The 20,011-nt window shown below is 49.5% G+C and overlaps 1 protein-coding gene across 3 annotated transcripts in view; it reads left to right on the forward strand.

The window, feature by feature from the left end:
• Window positions 1-12,662, forward strand: part of KIAA0319L (KIAA0319 like) — an 89,149-nt gene extending 76,487 nt beyond the window's left edge. For all 3 annotated transcript variants that reach the window (XM_045997701.1, XM_045997691.1, XM_045997705.1), the window contains exons 17-21: window positions 2,746-2,888; window positions 3,719-3,841; window positions 4,395-4,485; window positions 6,071-6,162; window positions 11,421-12,662. In XM_045997701.1, the coding sequence (XP_045853657.1) occupies window positions 2,746-2,888; window positions 3,719-3,841; window positions 4,395-4,485; window positions 6,071-6,162; window positions 11,421-11,608 (637 nt within the window). In that variant the 3' untranslated portion in view covers window positions 11,609-12,662. The remainder of the gene's footprint in view (window positions 1-2,745; window positions 2,889-3,718; window positions 3,842-4,394; window positions 4,486-6,070; window positions 6,163-11,420) is intronic.
• Window positions 12,663-20,011: the final 7,349 nt, after the last annotated feature.

Below are 20,011 nucleotides of genomic sequence, written 5' to 3' on the forward strand. Positions count from 1 at the left end.
TACAGAGATGGTAAATATAACAAGAGACTGGAGCTGAAGAGAAGATGGGAGGTTGAAAGAACACCTTTCAAGGACAGGAAGTACTTGAGCACTTTTATAGACTGAGGGACGGTGCAGAGGAAAAGTAGAAGATAGAGGCCGGGGAGGTGGCTTCCAAATGGGGGCAGGTCTGGGGGCCCAGCTGTGGGCGGAGCAGCAGCAGCACTTTCTCTGGAGGGGGGAGGCAGGGCAGGCAGATGTGCTATAATGGATGGATTCTGAAGCACACAGGATGGCATCTGACAGTGTTGGTACCAGTGTGCTGGGTTTTGTCTCTGAAACTGGAGGCAAGGCCATCTGCTTTGAGGAGGTGAGAAGGAGGTGGGTAGCCTGAGGAAAATGGTAAAGGTTGGGAACAGGAGTTCCAGAAAAGGGTTTTGGCTTTGAGCAGTATTGAGGTCTCAGGCAAAGTTAGAGACAGGAGATTAGAGTGGTGGTTCCCAACTCCAGCTATATGACAGAACACCTGGAGGCTTTTTGTTTTTAATTTTTATTTTTTAAATTTCTTTGAAGTGTTAAATTCAGTGTTCCAGAATTCATTGTTTATGCACCACACCCAGTGCTCCATGCAATCTGTGCCCTCCACAATACCCACCACCAGGCTCACCCAACCTCCCTCCCCTCGCCCCTCCAGAACTCTCAGATTGTTTTTCAGAGTCCACAGCCTTGCATGGTTCGTCTCCCCACACCTGGAGTTTTTACTGAATATGCCGTTAGCTGCGCCTCACCCCCCCCCCCCCCAAGACTAGGATTCAGTTGGTCCGGAGTGAGGTCTGGGCACCTGAAACCTCAGAGCTCTCTACATGCACACAGTCGGGGCTCACTGGGTCAGAGCGTGATGACCAGGGCTTTCTCTTTAAGCTCTGCTGGCTGCCTGGGAGTAGGAACAGGGCGGGTGGCTGCTTGGATTGACCCAAGCTGGTGGGGATCCGGACAGACACAATACTAATTCGTGAGCAGGAGTGCTGCTCGAAGTGTCCCGGAAGGGTTTGCAGGCACACTTACCCTCACTGAATCTGGAAGAGGATGCAGGATCACAGCGGTTCTGGGTTTCTGGCTTGGACTGATTGGCCTAGTTGAGGAATTCAGGAGGAGGATGGGCGTGCAGGGAACATGCGACAGTGGGAAAGAGCACAGGGCTGACACCAGACAAACCTGTCAGTGTCAGCTCTGGGATGATGAACAAGGCACTTCCCCTCTCTGAACCTGGTGTGCACTTGTAAAAATGCTAGTCCCCTTTTATAGGATTGCTACTGAGAATTAAGTAAGAGGACGTTTATATAGTCCCTACCACACAGAGAGTGCTCGGTTGGTGCTTAATTTAAGTTTGAGACCTTTGGATTGGAAGTGCCTGAGAGAGATGGGGTGGGTATTCTAGCAAGCTTTTGTAGATGTAGTTGTGGTCATTCAGGAGAGACAAGGAGATAAGAGGTGAAGGTTTGAGGGTTACTGGTATAGAGAGAGAAATTGAAATTGTCAGCATGGATTAGGTAACTGGGAGAAAATAATGAGAAGTGAACCACAGATCCTTTATGGCAAAGGTTTGTTTCTAGATTCTGGAATTTATAATATCCCACTGTTCGTCTCGCCACGCAGCAAACTTACAGAAAGTCTTTTATGACAGCGCTTCCCAACCATTTATGTCGTAGCAACACAGGAAGCAATGCCGTGTGTGGGGCACTTTGGGGTAAATCGATGAGGCTGCTTTACCGGAAGGCACTGATCCAGGGCCTCCGGGTCCCAGCAGCCACCCCGTGTGCCAAGGGGATTGCTATCTTGGATGCACTTACAATCCAGTGTGACCCACTGATTGCAAAGGTTTGGCTGTGAGAGTAATGTGGAGTCATGGGCTCCCTGAAATGAAGACTGAGGCATAGAGAACAGACTTTGTGCCCACATAAATGTGAGGTCAAACATGGTCTGCCTTGGACAAAAACTGACAGAAAAGCAAACAGATTCTGGACATGGGGTAGCATAGTCTGGCACCAACCACACCACTGTGTAGGGACTTTCTTGTTGCTGTTGTAGTAATGATCATTTGGCTGTTCTGATCCATGGATTATGTGCTTTTAAAAAAGATTTTATTTATTTGTTTGAGAGAGCACGATCAGGGAGCCTGATACAGGGCTCGATCCCAGGACCCTGGGATCATGACCTGAGCTGAAGGCAGACGCTTAACCGACTGAGCCACACGGGTGCTCCCATGGATAACGCTTTGATGCTGTCCGACAGCAGACATTTTTCAGAGCACTGTGGTCTGTCTTACAGGTAACCTAGACACAAACGCAACAGCCCCACCCTACAGTCTCAGCTGTTTAAAGGCTGGCAGCAGACATGTAGTAACCAAACAAATCCCCGTTTTCCTGACCTCCAGTGACTGGTTTGGCATAGGTCCTCTTGTGAGCTGGGACAGCTTAGGGCATTTCTGAAAGCATAGGTTTTGGAATCAGACATCTCAGTGTTGGGATTTGGCTCTGCCATGATTAACTCGGTGACCCTTGGCAAGTTACTTAACCCTTCCAAGCCTGTACTGTCCTCTGTGAAATGGAGAGGACACAGAGAGCAGCTTTCTTGCTGGCTTGCGGGGGGAGAAGGAATCTAGGACTTAGCCCAGTGTCCAGCACAGCGCACGGTGCTCTGTAGTGAACGTAGCTGCCGCTGCTGGCCACGGCTTCCACTCATTCACACTGTCACGTGTCTCTGCAGCACCAAGATGGTATTTTTTGTTCAAAACGAGCCTCCCCACCAGATCTTCAAAGGCCATGAGGTGGCAGCGATGCTCAAGAGTGAGCTGCGGAAGCAAAAAGCAGACTTTCTGATATTCAGAGCTCTGGAAATCAATACTGTCAGTGAGTAATCCTGGGCAGCTGGGAAGAAAAGCCTACCCAGTGCCCACAGCTCCCTGCAGCCCCGCTGTCCTCAGGCTTCGTCTCCTGTTTTCGAGGAGCACGGAGACAATCACTCTGCTCCACCAGCAGTGTCCTGGAAGCGTCCCGACTTGGTGCAGGAGTTCTTCACCTGGGTTCCGTGGGCCCGTGAGACAGTGGTCAGAGGGACTAGGAGCTTGAATGCGAAAAAAATGTCTTTATTTTCACCCACCTCTAACTGAAATCCATTACTTCCCGCTATTATGAAGGTAGGCAAAAACCCCAGTAGTATTAACTGAACCTGTGACTTTTAAGGCAGTAGAAATCACAGGTAATTTCATTGCACATTACGTGACGAAATGTCATTTTTACTCATCATTACTTCAAAATTATGGCAGTTCTTAGACCCGCTGCTAGATCTGGTTACTTAATGTTTTCATAAAGACACACATATATTATTAGCTACATTCTTAAATATTTCAAAAACGTGCAATATCATTGCTTTCCTTCATAATACCGTGTATTTTATTTTGGCATTAATGTGATGCACAGAAGGGGTCTGTGGGCGCTGAGAGATTAAAAACTTCCCACAGGGAGCCGCAGCAAAGCAGGACAGCTGGACTGTGCCAGTGGTCTTGCTCCCTACTGCTGGCTGATCTGCCTATGGCTGGGCGGCGTGCATGCCACCAGAGGCCCCCCAGGCAGGGGCACCGCAGACCACAGGGCAGGGATGCCTTCCGTCCTCATGTGCACTGGCAGCCATTGGGCCAGTCCTGACTCCTGTCCCCCGTCTCCTTTCCTGCTGCTTTCAGCGTGCCAGTTGAACTGTTCTGACCATGGCCACTGTGATTCATTCACCAAACGCTGTATCTGCGACCCTTTCTGGATGGAGAACTTCATCAAGGTGCAGCTGAAGGATGGAGACAGCAACTGTGGTGAGTCTTCTGCTCGGCACTGTGCCAGCGGCTTTGGCGCTGAACGTAGTTCTGAGTTGAGCAGGTGGGTGGTGGTGTTTCCGAGGCAGATGAGCAAGCGAGGAGAACTCTGTGTATGTTCTGTTTGCGGAGGACTTTTACTTCCTTCCTCCACGCCGCTCCAGGTTAGAGCAGAATTCTGCAGCGGGCTTGTATGAAGAACCAGGCTTAAGTCCGACCGAGTGCAAACTGCAGCCTAGGTCGGATCAGCTGCATGGCCTCCTTTTTGGAGTGCCACTGTGAGGCAGCCTAGTGGTAGCCCTCAGGTTTCTGGGTGCCCTGGCCCCCTGAGAGAAAGCTCCTTACAGCCTGCCCCTCTACCCCATGGGCTCAGCAGGGACAGTGCAGGAGGTCGAAAGCTTCAGCTGCCTATAACTGCAAGGTCTCCCCTGCGCTGGGCTGCTGTGGAGCTGCCTTGTCCGCAGAGCCAAGCCACCTGCCGAGGCCGGGGCACCCCAGGCCGCCCTCCTGGCCTCTGTCTTCACAGCGCTCTCCGTTTTGTTTCTCTTGGCAGAGTGGAGCGTGTTGTATGTTATCATTGCTTCCTTTGTCATTGTTGTTGCCCTGGGAATCCTGTCCTGGACGGTGATCTGTTGTTGTAAGAGGTAAGATGGAGTCTCTTCGGAAATTCATTAAAGCTTCTAGTTGTGTATTTATTAGGGAGGTATCTGGCATCTTCCACATGGAAGACACTGAGTCTTGGCGTCCCTTGATTCCTGTCATGGCCTGAGGCAGGTGCAAAAAGGTTTTCGTCACCCTCTCCCACTCCTGAGGACCGGGGCACACTCCCTCAGCCAAGTGGCTGTCACTGCACCGATGTACAGCCTGGGAAGTGCGGCCATGACCAGGGTGGGAGCAGGAGGGCCTGTCTGTGCGCCTGGCTCACCTCTTTAGGGCTGTGTTTCTACTCCACACCTGCCTCAACACATGAGTTCTCAATTCTTTTGCCCTTCTTTCTAGTTGGGATTCATGTGTCTACATGTTTCCACATATTTGTGGACTTCGGTTAGTCCTGATTAAACGTTCGGGCTGTTTTTGGTTGGTCTTATCTAGTCTTATGGTATTTAGGGAATGTTTATTACATGTTTTCTCATTATTAATGTTAAGTATGATTTCTGCATTACTTTGTGCCAAGTACCAGGATGATATTTTGTAGATGGTTTTTTTTTTTGTTGTTTTGTTTTTAATGCATATAACCCTCTTTTCTCATCTCACAGCTAAGGAAATGTAGGCTCAGGAAAATGGCTTCACCTGTCCATGGACACACAGTTAATTAGTAGCAGAGCTGAGATTTAACTTGCAATTTAACTGCACATAAAACACAAAGTGAAAACAATTTTAAAAATTTACACCATTCATAGCTTGGTTTAATGCTTTCCTCCACGCTCTACCCCTCAAGCGTCAGTTTCTTGTTCTCTTGATTAATAGGGAGAAACGGAGCGTGTCTGACTTCATGTTGCTTCCCTTCCCTTGCTTCTGTGACCTACAGCTTAGACACCTGTGCTGAGCCCTGCACATGGGCATGCCAATCACTGACATTTATAAAACTGCTTTTTTACCTGAAACCTACCTACCTACCTCGAGAAGATAAGTACATATAGAAATGCCTGTGCTGTGTTTAAGATTCACAGGCAGATTCCTACAGAGATCAACTGACCAAGGACAAAGTTCCACAGCCTTCTTGGACGTCTGCAGATAACAGCCACTTTTGGACTCCAGCCTCCTCTCACTACCCCCTTTACATAAAAGCAGCTCAGATCTCACACTGGGGAAAGTGGTTCTATGGGATAGGAGTCCACCATCTCCTTGTTTTATTGGCTTTCTGAGTCAAGTTGCTTTTCTTGCCCCCAGCGTCTTTCCCCTTGGCTGTCGTGTGGGGAGCATGACGAGCTTGTATTCCGTTACGGCTGTGTTTTTAACCAGTCTCTGCTTCCTTGCACTGTGCAGTGGTGAGTCCTTGGTCAGACAGTCAATAGTTCCCTTCCCGGAATTGGTGAGGAGTATGTGAAGAACCAGTCACAGCTGCCACCTTCCCTCGGCTGGGAAGCACAGGGGAAAAAACGGTCTTCCTGTTAGGCAGCTCGCAGGGGACAGGGCGCTCTCTGTAGTCTGGCTGTCACCCTGTGTTGAGCTAACTGAGTCTCACACAGAACCCCCTTCCTGAGCAGTGGTGGGGATTGTGTTTTTCAGGCAGAAAGGAAAACCCAAGAGGAAAAGCAAGTACAAGATCCTGGATGCCACAGATCAGGAGAGTCTGGAACTGAAGCCAACCTCCCGAGCAGGTAGTGGCCCTTGGGGTTGGGGGTGGGGCCTCTAGATTCGTGCACTCTCCCTATGAAGAGCCGCCGTCATTAGTTCCCTCCTAAATCTGTCGCTAACAGCTGTTCGTTCTGGAAAAGCATTTTGTCTATTGCTTGATGACCTGGCGCCACCTTGGCAGAAGCCGTGTGCTGGATGAGCTCTGAGCTGGGGCCGTGTCTCAGGATTGTTTCACTTTGCCGAGGGACTCAGCCTCTTGCTCTCGTTGGCCTGCTCATTTGCCTCAGGGTTCCTTCCTGGCTTTCAGCTTCTCGGCTGCCTCCGGTAGTCAGGCCTAGGGACCTGGGTCTCTTAGGCCTTAACCAGTTTGTCCTTTCTGGGCACAATAAGGTGAGGCAGCTCTCTAGATGTCCTCCGTGGGCCTTCGTCTCCCATCTTCCTCTACCAGTATTTGGCAGACCCACAGGCTCTGCTGCTGTCCTGCAGCAGGCGGGAGGGCAGCTTGCCTGCTGGCTCCGGTGCGCGGGGGCCCATCTGTCCTGTGCCTCCCACCCAAGAATCACCAACTGCGCCAGCTTTGAGGTGGCTTCAGTGAGGGTGTGGGCAGGGGCGCCCTTCCTTGGCCTGGTGTCGTCGGCAAGGTTTCCGTGCACCGAGGCCCTGGCAGGCATCGAGTATCTGTGGGCCTCTAGGTAGAGCTATTCCTAAACACTTGGCAAGCAGAACTGTTCTTAGACAAAGTATGAAACAGCACTCATAGTTAAAGCTTTGTATTAGGAGAGGCGGAAGGGGAGTACAAAGCGTTCCAAGACACAAGCTCTGTCCTCGGCATTCCAGAGGGAGCAAAGGCACATCAGAAGAAAACAAATGCTCTGAGGCGGTCTGGGCCTGCACCCGGGCAGCTGGATTCAAGAAGTCTGCGGGGTGGCACCTGGAGGAGGTGTGGGGCTCCTCAGGCAGGACAGGGGTCTGGGGGTAAAAAACACGCAAAGTCCACCCTCCACATAGCAGCCAAGGTTGTTTTCACATGACTCCCAAAGGTTTCCCACCCCTTGAAATCCTTCAGTGGCTGACTTTGGGTCTGGCCGATGTGGCCTTGGGTGACCTTTCATCTGTTTGCTTCTCTGAGGTCTTCCTCCTTGTTGACCTCTCTCTTCCTCAGTGAATTCTGCTGGTTCATATTTCTGTCCAGAAAGCTCCATCTCATCCCTCCCTTAACCTGCTCACGTTGTGCTCATCTCTCTGCCACGTGTCTGTTTTGGCATTTCTCTCCCTGTATTATACTAGTTACGTGCGTGTTCCCTTACCAGTCAGTGAAATCGTTGAGGGCAGGGACTATGACTTACTCCTCAGTGCACATGGATTGAGACCACCATGTGCCAGGCCCTCTGCCGGACACTGGTGACTTTCCGGCGAGCCCACCAACAGACTGCTCCTGTGCAGCTTCTCCCAGACAGACACCAAACACATGGACTCACAACTACACAGAATGTGGTAATAAAAGGTCTTCACAGGAACATAAAGAACGCTTGAACTGAGACTCAAGGGAGGAGTAGGCGTTAGCCACAGAAGAGGCCTCAGAAGGACTCTGAGAAAGAGCAGTCCAGGCAAAGGAGCAGAGTCGGTGAAGGCCCAGCTGGTGGAAGGAGCGGAGGGCATCTGAGGAAGTAGAAGGTGACCTACTGGACATGGCGAGCACAGAGTCAGTGCTGTGCAGGTGGGCAGGGACCTGGCTATGCACTCCCTCTGAGAGCAGTAGGGAGCCACGGCAACTTTTTAAGGAGGTAAATGATCTGTTTGACTTACATCTTTAAAAACCCTGACTGCTATGTGAGGGATCTGGAGAGGCAAGAATGGGTGAAAGGATTCGATGGAATGGCATAATGGTGGAGAGATGATGACATAAGGAGAGGCCCAGAGATTCCAGGTGCCTTTGCAGAGAAGACGTGATGCATTTCAGAGCGTGCTGGCCAAGGGGTGTGGAAGAAAAGCAGACGTGCAGTGAGCTGCTGCTCTGAGAATGTGTGCACCGGGTGGTACCGGAGAGGAAGTGCTGGAGAAGAGTATTGTTTAGTTACGACCCTTGTGAATGGGGCTGAGGAAATGAGGCTGGAAGACTGACAAGGACCAAAGTGTAAAAGCGCTGAAAATCAGCCAGAGGAGTTAAGAATTCTGATGGTGCCGAGAAATGTCATCTTCAAAGTGCTGGCTTAGCAAAATCAGTCTAGTGCATGCCAGCAGGGAGATTTTTCAGTGGCCTAAGAGGGAGGTGACGATGGCTCAACCAGCATGGGGTCAAGAGGATGGAGGGACAGGAAAGGTCAGGGCTGACTTCTGACCTGAGGGACAGAGAATAATTCCATAGGCAGAATTAAGGCATTGGAGCAGTGATAACTTGGGTAAGAAAAAATGAATTTAGTTGAATTCAGTAGAATGGTTGAACTGCCAAGCATCAATGTAGGAATCTTCTAGATACTGATGAGGGTCAACACAAAAGTGGGTCTTATCCCTTCTGGGGAGGATACTGAGGGACAAAAGAAGAGTCCAGAGCTGAAGAGCCCAAGAAGGACCATCAGTGCGGGAGGGGGGCATTATTAGGGAATGGTCAGGAGTGTCTGCTGCTGCAGAAGACAGAGAGAATGTTTCCACAATCACTAGAGAAGTTTCTGGTCATCTAAAGAGCTGGAGTAGGATGGGGACTGGCAGCAGAAGGGGAATGTAGATTGTTTAGGCAGTGAGTACGCGGTGAGGAAATGGACCGTAACTATTGAGAAGCCCTTTACAAGTGGAGCAGAGTGTTGTGGAGAAGCAGAGCGGGGCTGGAGGGCAAGGCTTCAGGCAGAAATGAAGATAGAGTTGAAGCCCCAGAGGAGGAGAGAGGGAGTGGGGGGAAAGGAGAGGGTGGGGGATACAGGGAGTTACTTCAGCAAGGCAGCGAGGAGGGAAAGGCTGGGGGAGGGCGTGAGAAAGTGCTGGATTGAAGAGGCAACATGCAAAGGAGGCAGATGTCCAGTGAAAGGGGGTTGTGGCAAGGGAAAGCCCCATGGTGGCCAGTTGCATCTGGGTCACCAGGGTGAGACCAGAGGACAGCCAGGAGGGCCCTTCTGTGCAGGAAGTGTGTAGCTGAGGGAGCAGTGAGAGTCCCTGGGCCTTTGGGCATATGCAGCTGACCAGGCTGAAGCCCCGCTCTTGTCCTAGACTTGGCCCATGAGTGGGTGCAACCCAGAGGAGAGCCACTAGCAGGACAGGGAGAATGGGATTCGAGCCTGTCAGCATAAGGCTTAGAATGGGAGTTCAGCCCGAAGCGTGGATTTAGCAGGCCATGTTGGTGTGTGGAGGTGAGTGGGCATCAACCCTGTCTACTGGGAGTCAGGCTGAGCTTGGATGAGGTGTCTCTGAGGAGCTGGAGTGCCCAAGGCTACCAGGCAGGGCCTGAGGGATGATCACCCTTAGGAGACCTGGTTTACATTCAGCAACTGTGGTTCTGGGGTTTGTTTCGCTATTTTATTGACTTTTCAAAGCTTCCTATTGAAGCATATTAGATTGAACCATATAAAATTAAGGGTATTTGACTCTCTGACCTTTAAAAATGGTGGGGTTTTTTTGTGGTTCTAACCCCCTAACGTGTACAGAAGATCATAAGGACAGCTTGAGGGGTTTTCGATAAGTGAACATACCTGTATAATCCACCCCCTTTCTTTCCAGTCACTGTGTTCCCCCTGCTAACTTCCTTCTCCCATCTTGGAGTGGTTTATATAAATGGAGTCGCTGCATTTGGCCCCTTCCACTCACCATTACATTTACGACGTTCACACGTGCCGTTAGGTAGAGCATGAGTCTGCTCTTTCCCTGCTGTGTCGTTTCCACTGTGTGAATGTCTTTGGCGGGTATATGGTCATCAGGCAATTGAATTCTTTCCGTTTTTGGCTGTTATGAGGAGTGCTGCTGCAAATGCTCTGGTCCGTGCCCAGCTTGTACTGTTTAGTGGGGGAAATCGCTCAGTTCTCCAGGCAGAGCAGGAGTTCGAGTGGGCAGGTTTGTGTGAGTGCCGTCTACTGTGGAGCCAGGCACAGGTTCCTGTCGTCGGCAGCCGTGAGGGAAGGGGGGCTTGGGACCAGCTTTGAGAAAGGGAAGCTTCATGTGGGCCCTTGGAGGGGCCTGCCCCCACAGGACAGAAGGAGGAGGATATTTCAGCTGCAGGGGCAGAGCTGGGGTTTGGGGGACCTTGACTCTGTTTGCTGTCCTCCACCACACTGGAGCAGCTCAGGGTGCTGGTGTCAGCCTTATGTCATTCTGCCAAGAATGACGTGAAAATATTCTGAGAATCCTGAGAAACACTTCTTCAGAGTTTTGGGGGATCTGGGTGGGCTCAGGGGGAAGGGAGAGTGATTGTTGGATATGGGGGTTCAAACACACCTAACCTGTCTGGTCACCTTTTTAAGAAAGGAGGCAGTTTAGCTCCAAGGTGGGTGGTGTGGGTCCAGAAGCACTGCCACGCTGGGTCCTTGTCCTGGGCACATCCTGCTCCTTGTGCTGCTGGCTTTGTCTACCTTTGGCTTTTTCTGGCACATCTTCTGCCGCCTTAGGGATGACACAGAATGAAGGTGACTCCAATGGCTTGCAGAATCTCAAGCATCTTTTCGGACCTCGGGTGTTCCTTATGGGTCCTTGTTTGTGTGTTCTTGGGACTGTGTCTGGGAGTCCTGGTACTCCAGTCAGGCGCTCTCAGTAGGAGTGACCTCTCGGAGGCATGGGCCTGCTCTCCACCTCCCATATGCACGCCATGGAGCCGGAGCAAACCCCTCTGGGGCATGAGGCTGTATCTTCCCTCAGTGTGGGGAACTCAGGCAGGCCCTTTGCCATCCATGCTGAGCCAGGACATGGTGAAAAGTTCCTCCTCTAGAGCTGACCTCTTGTTGTGCTTTCCTGCCTCCTGTGGGAATTCCATCCTGTTCATGAGGTGAGATGATAAAACATTCCACATTTCAATAAGGAGAACATTGTTGGGTGGCACTAAGTGGAGCTAACAGATACTGGAGGTCAGGAATCCACACTGCGCCCCAGGTCTGTTGGTCCCATCTACTCACTGTATGACTTTCCTGAAGGAACTGTTCCAGCTAACCAGGACTGGGACAAGGACTCAGGGAGCCCCTCGCAGCCTGGAGAGGTGGCGGGGACGTTCCCTGTCCCTCTGCTTCTCTTCAGGCTGGGAGAAGGGTGCAGGGCCTGGCTAAAGCCAAGGAAGGTGTGTGCTTCTGACCCTGGATTCGGTTTCTTGCAGGCAGCAAACAGAAAGGTCCAATGCTGAGCAGCAGCCTGATGCGCTCCGAGTCAGAGCTGGACAGCGATGATGCCATCTTCACGTGGCCAGACCGAGAGAAGGGCAAACTCCTGCATGGTCAGAATGGCTCCGTGCCCAATGGGCAGACCCCACTCAAGGCCAGGAGCCCACGGGAGGAAATCTTGTAGCCACCTGGTCTGCTTCGTCAGGGTAGGGGTGGGCAGTGCCAGGGTCCAGAGCATTGCTGGGCTGGTCCTCAGACCTCCCATGTGTGGGCAGCTGTTCTTCCAGCGTCTGCAGGTCACTCTACCCTAATCCCCTCCACCAGAGCTGCTGGTACTTGAATCCAGAGACATTCTCCAGGAACCCTGAATGAAGCTGTGAACGAAGAGGTTTCCTCTTTAAACCCTTTTGGTAGCCCCACCCCCACCCCAACGTCCTCACCTCAGGGCCTCCTTTCTCGCAAACCCCTCCCCTACTCCAAGGGCCATCCAGGCAGCTCCCAGCCTCCTCTCCAGCTCCCTGCCCGGAGTGTTGCTACTCCCAGGGTGCCTGCACAGCGAGGCTGAGCTGTGCCAGCACCTGGCTGTAGAACCACGCATTCCCAGCCTCCAGCTCCCAGGCCTGCCTGTGGGCATGTTCTTTGTTCCCTTCTTTGGGACAGAATGCACCCCTTCGCTAGGTCCGGAGGAAGTGGCACCTCCATCCTCACCACTGATGTGGGTGTCTGGCCGAGATTCCGGGAGGACTGGCTGTTTCAGGAATGGGGAGGGATCCCTCTGGCTGCACTGTTGTGTCAGACAGGGGGCGGGCCACAGACGTGTCCCTCCTCCTGACCCGCGCTTCAGGGCTCAGCCCCCCCCCACCCCGAGTCAGCAGGAGACAGTCACATGCTGACTGGAAAGTGACGGCATGAGCGCATGTGTGTGACTGACCCACCGCGGGTCCTCTGTGTCCACCTACGTCTTCTCCGTGTGTCCTTTGCATGTGTGTGTCAGAATGTGCGTGCATCAGCTCCTCATAGGGCTCTCGGCTACTTGCAAGGCAACCTTGACCTGGACAGACTTTTAGCTCCTTGGAACAGAGACATCCTGAACCCCTCTGGCCCTCTCACCGGTTCCTCAGCCATGTTCTGAGTGTTGAGGAACGGGAGCTTCAGGGGAGTGACTTTTTGGAAAGAAACTTAGTTTCCACTACTGCACTACTGTCTGTTGTGATGATTAAACATGCTATTTAATTGTATGTGGGCCTGCCAAGTGTGCTGCGTCGCTGACCTGTACCACGGGTCCAGTCATCTGCACATCCCGGTGATGCGGTGGCTTCCAGGAGGCAGGTTGCAGGCCTGGCATGGTCAGTGCCTATGGCTGATGGTGCTGGAATTCTGCCTCAGCTGCTGCTGGCTGGGCGGAGGAGTGCATGCTCCTGGCCCCCTGCCAGCTAGCTGCTCCTCTCTAGCTCTCAGGGAGGCAGGTTTTCTGTCCTCTTCTCCGTACCTTCTGTTAACACAAAAATTATTCATTCCCCCACCCCCTTGGCCAAGCAGGGGATTCAAAGTGTCCTGATGCCCAGGGTGTAGACTTCAGACTGCTGGGCCCCTGCACTTCCCTTTAGGATTTCCAAAGCAGTAAGGGCAGCCTCGTGCCCCTGGAACACTGAAGTGTTTGCGGAGCAGCCTGCACAGCATGGGGGTGGGGGAGAAGGGTTGGCGTACAGTTTTGGGACTCCCAGGGAAGGGAGGGGAGGGCACAGTGGCATTCATACTGTACCCAAGGCCCTGAGTACAAAAACCCACTGGGGATGGGCAGTACTGGCTCTGTTTTTCCAGATTCAGAAACTGAGGCATATATAGCAAGAAGTAACTCAGTCCACATACAGTGAATGACAGAACTTGGGCCCTGCAGAGTCTATTTGGTCTCCATCAAAATCCCCTGGGAGGCTTGACACTGTGGGGCTCCAACTGCAGAATTTCTGAATGAGAAGGTCTGCGGTGGAAGAGGACAATGTGCCTTTCTACCAGGTTCCCAGGGGATGCTCTGCTGCTGGTCCAGGGACCACACTTGGGAGAACCACTGGGTCTAAAGACACAATATTTAGTGCAGCATCAACAGAGGCAACAGGTGTCCCTTCCTGAAGGTGGTTGGAGGTCACTGGAGAAGCCAAAGCTCAAACTGCTCCAGGCTGGGTGTATGGGCTTTCTCAGTTGTGCAGGTCACGCTCGCTACATGGAAGGAGGCAGAGGGGCAGGTGACCAGGACCTGGGGAGCTGAGTGTGACAGAAAAGCTGTAAAGAATTCAGGAAGGAACTACAGGATTTGACCACTTACTGGCTTTGTAGATTTTTCCTGTTGTGACAAGTGAGTAGGGCTCATTTCTATATCTAACTAACCTCAGCCACAGCTCACTGAGGATATGCCTCCGTCTCAGAGCTGAATAAATAAAAAGGGCAAAATCCAGGAACTGATGCTGCTATCCTCCATTTGCCTCCAGCTCAGGAGCACTGAAATACCCCTTCAGCATTACAAAAGCACCCATGTCCTCTTACTCATTGTCCTTTTGCTAGTCCCCAGCACAGTGGCTGGTCCACACTTCACAGTGTGCCTGTGAGGAGCACAGGCTAACGCAGAGGGTGGGAGACGTGGTTCCTCAAAGGGAAATGGCAGCCGAACAAGGGAAAAGATGGCAGATCACATCACTGCTGAGCTGAGCTGACACCCGAGGAGGACACAGTCCACTAAGTTCCCAGTAATATTACTTAGGGAGTAGAATAAAAACAAGGAATTAAAATACGAACAGTAACAAAAAATGGGGGGGGGGGGGGCTGGGGATCAAGTAATGACTGAAATTAAGGTAAGCTAAGATCCTTCCATAGGAAGACAGTAAAAAATGATGATTAGCTTTAGAGTTTAAGTCATGTATTCATGTTTTAAGTATTGAGAAAGTCACTGGGAACTAGAATATGTAACATCTACACCAGATAAGGGGAGAAAAAAAATTAAGAATACGTCAATCAATGAAACTAAATACAGGAAGGAAGGGGGAAAAAAGCATGAAAAATGTGACACTTAAATGGGCAAAAGCTATCAGACTGGGTATTAAAACCACCACCACCACCACTTCCAAACAGAAGTTAATAGATTGAATATATTTGTAAAACTATGTAAGAGAGACCCCTAAAATATAACTGAAAGATTGTGTGTGTGTGTGTGTGGGCGGGGGGAGATAGTAAGCTATACTACGGGCTTTGGCTCCTATTAAGACAATGAAATGGCATAGGCTCTGGCTCCCTTACCCAGAGTCTACCAAAAATCCCTCCCAAATCCTGTAAAAATCCCTAGGAGACTGAAGGTCATCATAAACTGGGAGGTAGGGCATCAGTGACAGTGACATTGTCTGCCTTTGCTGTACATGGGATCGTCAGTCACATATGTCACTGGTGTCAGTGGGACACTATTAGGGCAGCCCAAAAGCTCTGCTGGGATGAAAAGTGATGGGCTTGTGATGCCTGGGAGGCTCAGCTGGTTAAGCGTCTGCCTTCCGCTCAGGTGGTGATCCCAGGGTCCTGGGATGGAGTCCTGCATTGGGCTCCCTGCTCAGTGAGAGCCTGCTGCTCCCCCTGCTTGTGGTCCCTTCTCTATATCTCTGACAAATAAAACCTTGAAAAGAAAAGGGATGGGTTAGGCTACTCTTGGGATTAAAAAACCTTCTCCAAAGCCCCAGGGCTGGTAGATGACAGCTGGGAAGTTGCTGCTTCTTCTAAGGATCTGAAGGTAAATCTCTGAACACCTACTGGTGGGAGTGGTCAATAGTGACTATGAGGTATCTGGAGGTCATTACTTTCCCCTTCTTGAGCTCACTGGGACAGAATAGAGCCTGGCCCCTGGCCGTGGCCTTTCATCAGGAAATGTCACCGGGCAGGAGCTGGTGCTGTGAAGGAACATGACGCGCTTATAGGCCAAAGTATGTATGCCTGAGGAGTACAATCCTCAGCCCCCAGAGACAGCAAATTAAACATACACACTGGCAAGGAACTAAAAATAAAGCAAAATAAATGTACAGGGAAATATTAGCCATATGAAACAGGAACAAGAACCACACTAGAGAAGCGCCTGGGTGGCTCAGTGGGTTAAAGCCTCTGCCTTCGGCTCAGGTCATGATCCCGGGGTCCTGGAATTGGGCATTGGGCTCTCTGCACAGCAGGGGCAGAGTAGTAGTGCCAACATCTGAGGAACTGGGAGTCCTCAAAGAAAAGGGGAAAAGGGCAGGAGGAAATATCTGAAGATATGACAAACTGACCACAATCAACAATGAAAGAATTGATGGATGAAAAGGTAGGGAAATGTATAAACATAAACACTATAGTAAAAGACATTTAAGACCATCTAAGAAAAGCAAAAACTCTGAAAGCTCCCAAGAGAAATGGCAGATCAATTACGAAGAGAAAAGAACCAGACTGACATCAGGATTCTTAACAGTATCCTTAAGTGAGAGACAAAGAATCACATTTCCAAAATCCTAAAGGAAAAGAACTTTGAACTCAAAATTCCTATCAAGACAAACTCATTTAAGCATGAGAATGTAATAAAAAATATTCTCAGGGCACCTGGCTGGCTCAGTCAGTGGAGCATGTGACTCAGTCTTGGGGCTATGAGTTCAAGCCCCACAATGGGGGCAAAGTTTACTTAGAACAAAAAATAAGAAACACAAAACACAAAAAACCCCAAACTCTCAGGAATACAAAGATTCAGAATTTTCCACAAAAGATCCATTTAAAAAATACTCTTGGAAGCAGTAAAATATGAAAAATAAATTTAGACATGAGAAGAGCTATAGGAAGTAAAAGTGAGCAAATAAAACACTCTGGCAAAGTTTGTAATTTGCAACAGCTAGGGCCAATGGAATACAAAATGGAATACAATGGAATACAAAATCAAAACTCCAAAGAGTACCAACTTGGTACAGTTGGGAAGTCCAAAGGAACATAAGAGTATAATAGTCTTACTAGGAAGATTTAGATGGCAGTTACACCAATTGGGGGGTGGTGGTAAACAGAAATGATTAGTATTGAGTAAAATCAATAAAAATAAAATGGGAATGTATTACTACTTTTATTTATTTTTTTTAAAAAAGATTTTATTTATTTATTTGACAGATAGAGATCACAAGTAGGCAGAGAGGCAGGCAGAGAGAGAGAGAGAGGAGGAAGCAGGCTCCCTGCCAAGCAGAGAGCCCGATATGGGGCTCGATGCCAGGACCCTGGGATCATGACCTGAGCGAAAGGCAGAGGCTTTAACCCACTGAGCCACCCAGGCGCCCCGTATTACTACTTTTAAACAGGTAGAAGAAAATTTTCCATTGCTACTCAATGGAAAGCAAGGGGGAAACAGTACCTAAACTCTGAAATACCAGCAGATATAGGTCAGTTGGGAAGATGGTGGAGTAGGAGGACCCTAAACTCGCCTCCTCCCACAGATGCAAAACACTCACGTCAATATAAATAACGCAGAAAAACAATCCAAAGCCTGGCAGAACAAACTCCACAACTAAAGGAAGAGAAGGGGCCACACTGAAGAAGGTAGCCAGTGGTGCAGAGAAAGGGTGGGGGATGGTGGTGAAAAGACTCACATCAGGCAGCCCATGATCAGGGAGGATGAATCTCCCGAATATTACAATATTTGCCTTTGAAACCAACAGGGGCAGAATTTTGTGAGTTCTCACAACCAGAGGGATTTAAAGCCTAGGATTTTTTTTTTTTTTTTAAAGATTTTATTTATTTGACAGAGATCACAAGCAGGCACAGAGAGGTAGGGGGAGGGGGAGCAGGCTCCCTGCTGAGCAGAAAGCCCTATGCGGGGCTCAATCCCAGGACCCTGAGATCATGATCTGAGCCGAAGGCTTAACCCACTGAGCCACCCAGGCACCCCGAAAGCCTAGGATTTTAAAACTCTGCATGCTCAGCTCTTAAGAGAACCTGCCTGCAGGGCCTTAGAAAGCAGAGTCCCCACCCTTAAAGAGATAGCACAGGAGGTGCAAAAACTGCAGGGAAGCAGCTGTTTCAAAAAAACACCAGGTGTAGATGGGACGGTGAGTGATTTGCTAATCTTAGAGCAGGGCCTGGAAGAACAGGGATCATAGAAAGATGCCTCCAGGAACAAAGAAGCTGGCAGGCACCATTTCCTTCCCTCACACCCCAGCATAAACCCAACCACCAGGGATCCTGCCCTGATACTTTACCTAAATTCCTTGCACCAACATTCCCCACCCCTCCTCACTTCCGCATATCCGCCCTTCTCGGTGACACTCACCATACACAAGTCTTGGTGGTTCCGGCCCCACTCCAAAAGACCACTGCAAACCCTGCCAAAGTATCTCCTGACTCCTGTTTTATGGGACCTCTGGAGGTGGTGGGATGGGGGAGGAGGCGGCATCAGGTCTCTTTTCCCAAGCAGACCACCACATACCTTGTTAAAATGTGCTCCACCCCTGCTCCGGATCAAACACTGCCCACAATGGTCAAAAAGAACCTCTGCACGCAGCTGGAATAAGGAAAAAAGAGGCCAGACTCAACTCAAAACACACAAAACACACAGAGGAGATACTCCCTGAAGTGCTGGGTCCTGGGGAGCAGGGAACACAGCACTCTGCACTTCAGGCACTAAGGGACCTCTTCTTCATAAGGCTATTATTGTTAAAAGCAAGAGTAGTTAACCTTCCTAACGCACAGAAACAGACACGCAAAGTTAGACGAAATGAGAAGACAGAAAAATATGTCCCAACTCAAGAACAGGACTAAACCACAGCAAGAGACCGAAGTAAAATGTATATAAGTAATATGCTTGATAGAGAACTTATAGCAATGATCATAAAGATACTCAATGAACATAAGAGTGGATGATATCAATGAGACCCTTAACACAGAAACAAGAACCAACCAGACACCAAGAACACAGAGCATCTCAGAAGACAGAGAAAAGGAGGCAGAAAATTTATTTGAAGACATAAGAGCTGAAAACTTCCCTAATCTGCAGAGGGAAACAGATACCCAGAACCAGGAGGCTACCAGAGATACCCCTAAAACTTCAACCTGAGGAGGTCCACACCAAGAAACACACTAATTAAAATGGCAAAGAAGGGCACCTGGGTGGCTCAGTCGGTTAAGCATCTGCCTTCGGCTCAGGTCATGATCCTGGGGTCCAGCCCTGCATCGGGCTCCCTGCTTGTCGGAAAGCCTGCTTCTCCCTCTCCCTCTCCCACTGCTTGTGTGCCCTCTCTCGCTGTGTCTCTCTCTGTCAAATAAATAAAATCTTTTAAATAAATAAATAAGTAAAAATGGCAAAGAATAGGGGCGCCTGGGTGGCTCAGTCAGATAAGCTTCTGCCTTTTGCTCAGATCATGATATCAGGGTTCTGGATTGAGCCCCACATTAGGCTCCCTGCTCAGCAGGGAGCCTGCTTCTCTCTCTCCCCCTGCTTGTGCGCTCTCTCTCCCCCTTTCTCTCTCCAATAAATAAAATCTTTTTTAAAATGGCAAAAAATACTGCTAAAGAAAAAAAAAAGTAGCAAGAGAAAAGACAACAGTTATATATAAGGTAAACTCCAGAGGTTATCAGGTTTTTTTCAGCAGAAATCCTGAGGGCCAGAAGGGAATGGTTTGATAGATTCAAAGTGCTGAAAGGGAAAAATCTACAGCCAAGAATTACTCTATCCAGTAAGGTTATCATTCAAAATAGGAGAGAGAATGTTTCTCAAGCAAAAACTAAAGGAGTTCATGACCACTAAATGAATCCTAAAAGAAATCAGTATTAAAGGGGACTTCAGGGGCACCTGGGTGGCTCAGTGGGTTAAAGCCTCTGCCATCGGCTCAGGTCATGATCCCAGCGCCCTGGGATCGAGCCCCACATCGGGCTCTCTGCTCAGCGGGGAGCCTGCTTCCTCCTCTCTCTCTGCCTGCTTCTCTGCCTACTTGTGATCTCTGTCTGTCAAATAAATAAACAAAATCTTTAAAAAAAAATAAAAAATAAAGGGGATTCTAGGGGCGCCTGGATGGCTCAGTGGTTAAACCTCTGCCTTCAGCTCAGGTAATGACGTCAGGGTCCTGGGATCAAGCCCCACATCGGGCTCTCTGCTCAGCAGGGAGCCTGTTTCCCTTCCTCTCTCTCTGCCTGCCTCTCTGCCTGCTCGTAATCTGTCGGTTAAATAAATAAATAAAATCTTTAATAAATAAGTAAATATTTTAAAAATAAAAATAAAGAGGACTCTATGTGGAAAGACCCTAAGTGGAGTATAAAAAGTTAAAAAAAAAAACACACAAAAAATTAAAAGTAAGTATTTCTATAAAAATAAGTCAAGGGATTAATAAAATAAAAGGATGCAAATGACAACATATACCTAAAACACAGGGAGGAGTGGAGTAAAGAACAGGTTCAAATCTAAGCGACATCAACTTAATACAGACTACAAGATATAGATGTTACATCCAAACCTAATGATAACCAGAAATGAAAAACCAGTAATAGATATGCAAAGAATCAAGAGAAACAAATCCAAGTTTATCACTAAAGAAAGCCAACAAATCATGAGAGCAAGAGAAGAAAG

This window comes from Meles meles, chromosome 1, assembly GCF_922984935.1.
Source record: "Meles meles chromosome 1, mMelMel3.1 paternal haplotype, whole genome shotgun sequence".
Lineage (NCBI taxonomy): Eukaryota > Metazoa > Chordata > Mammalia > Carnivora > Mustelidae > Meles > Meles meles.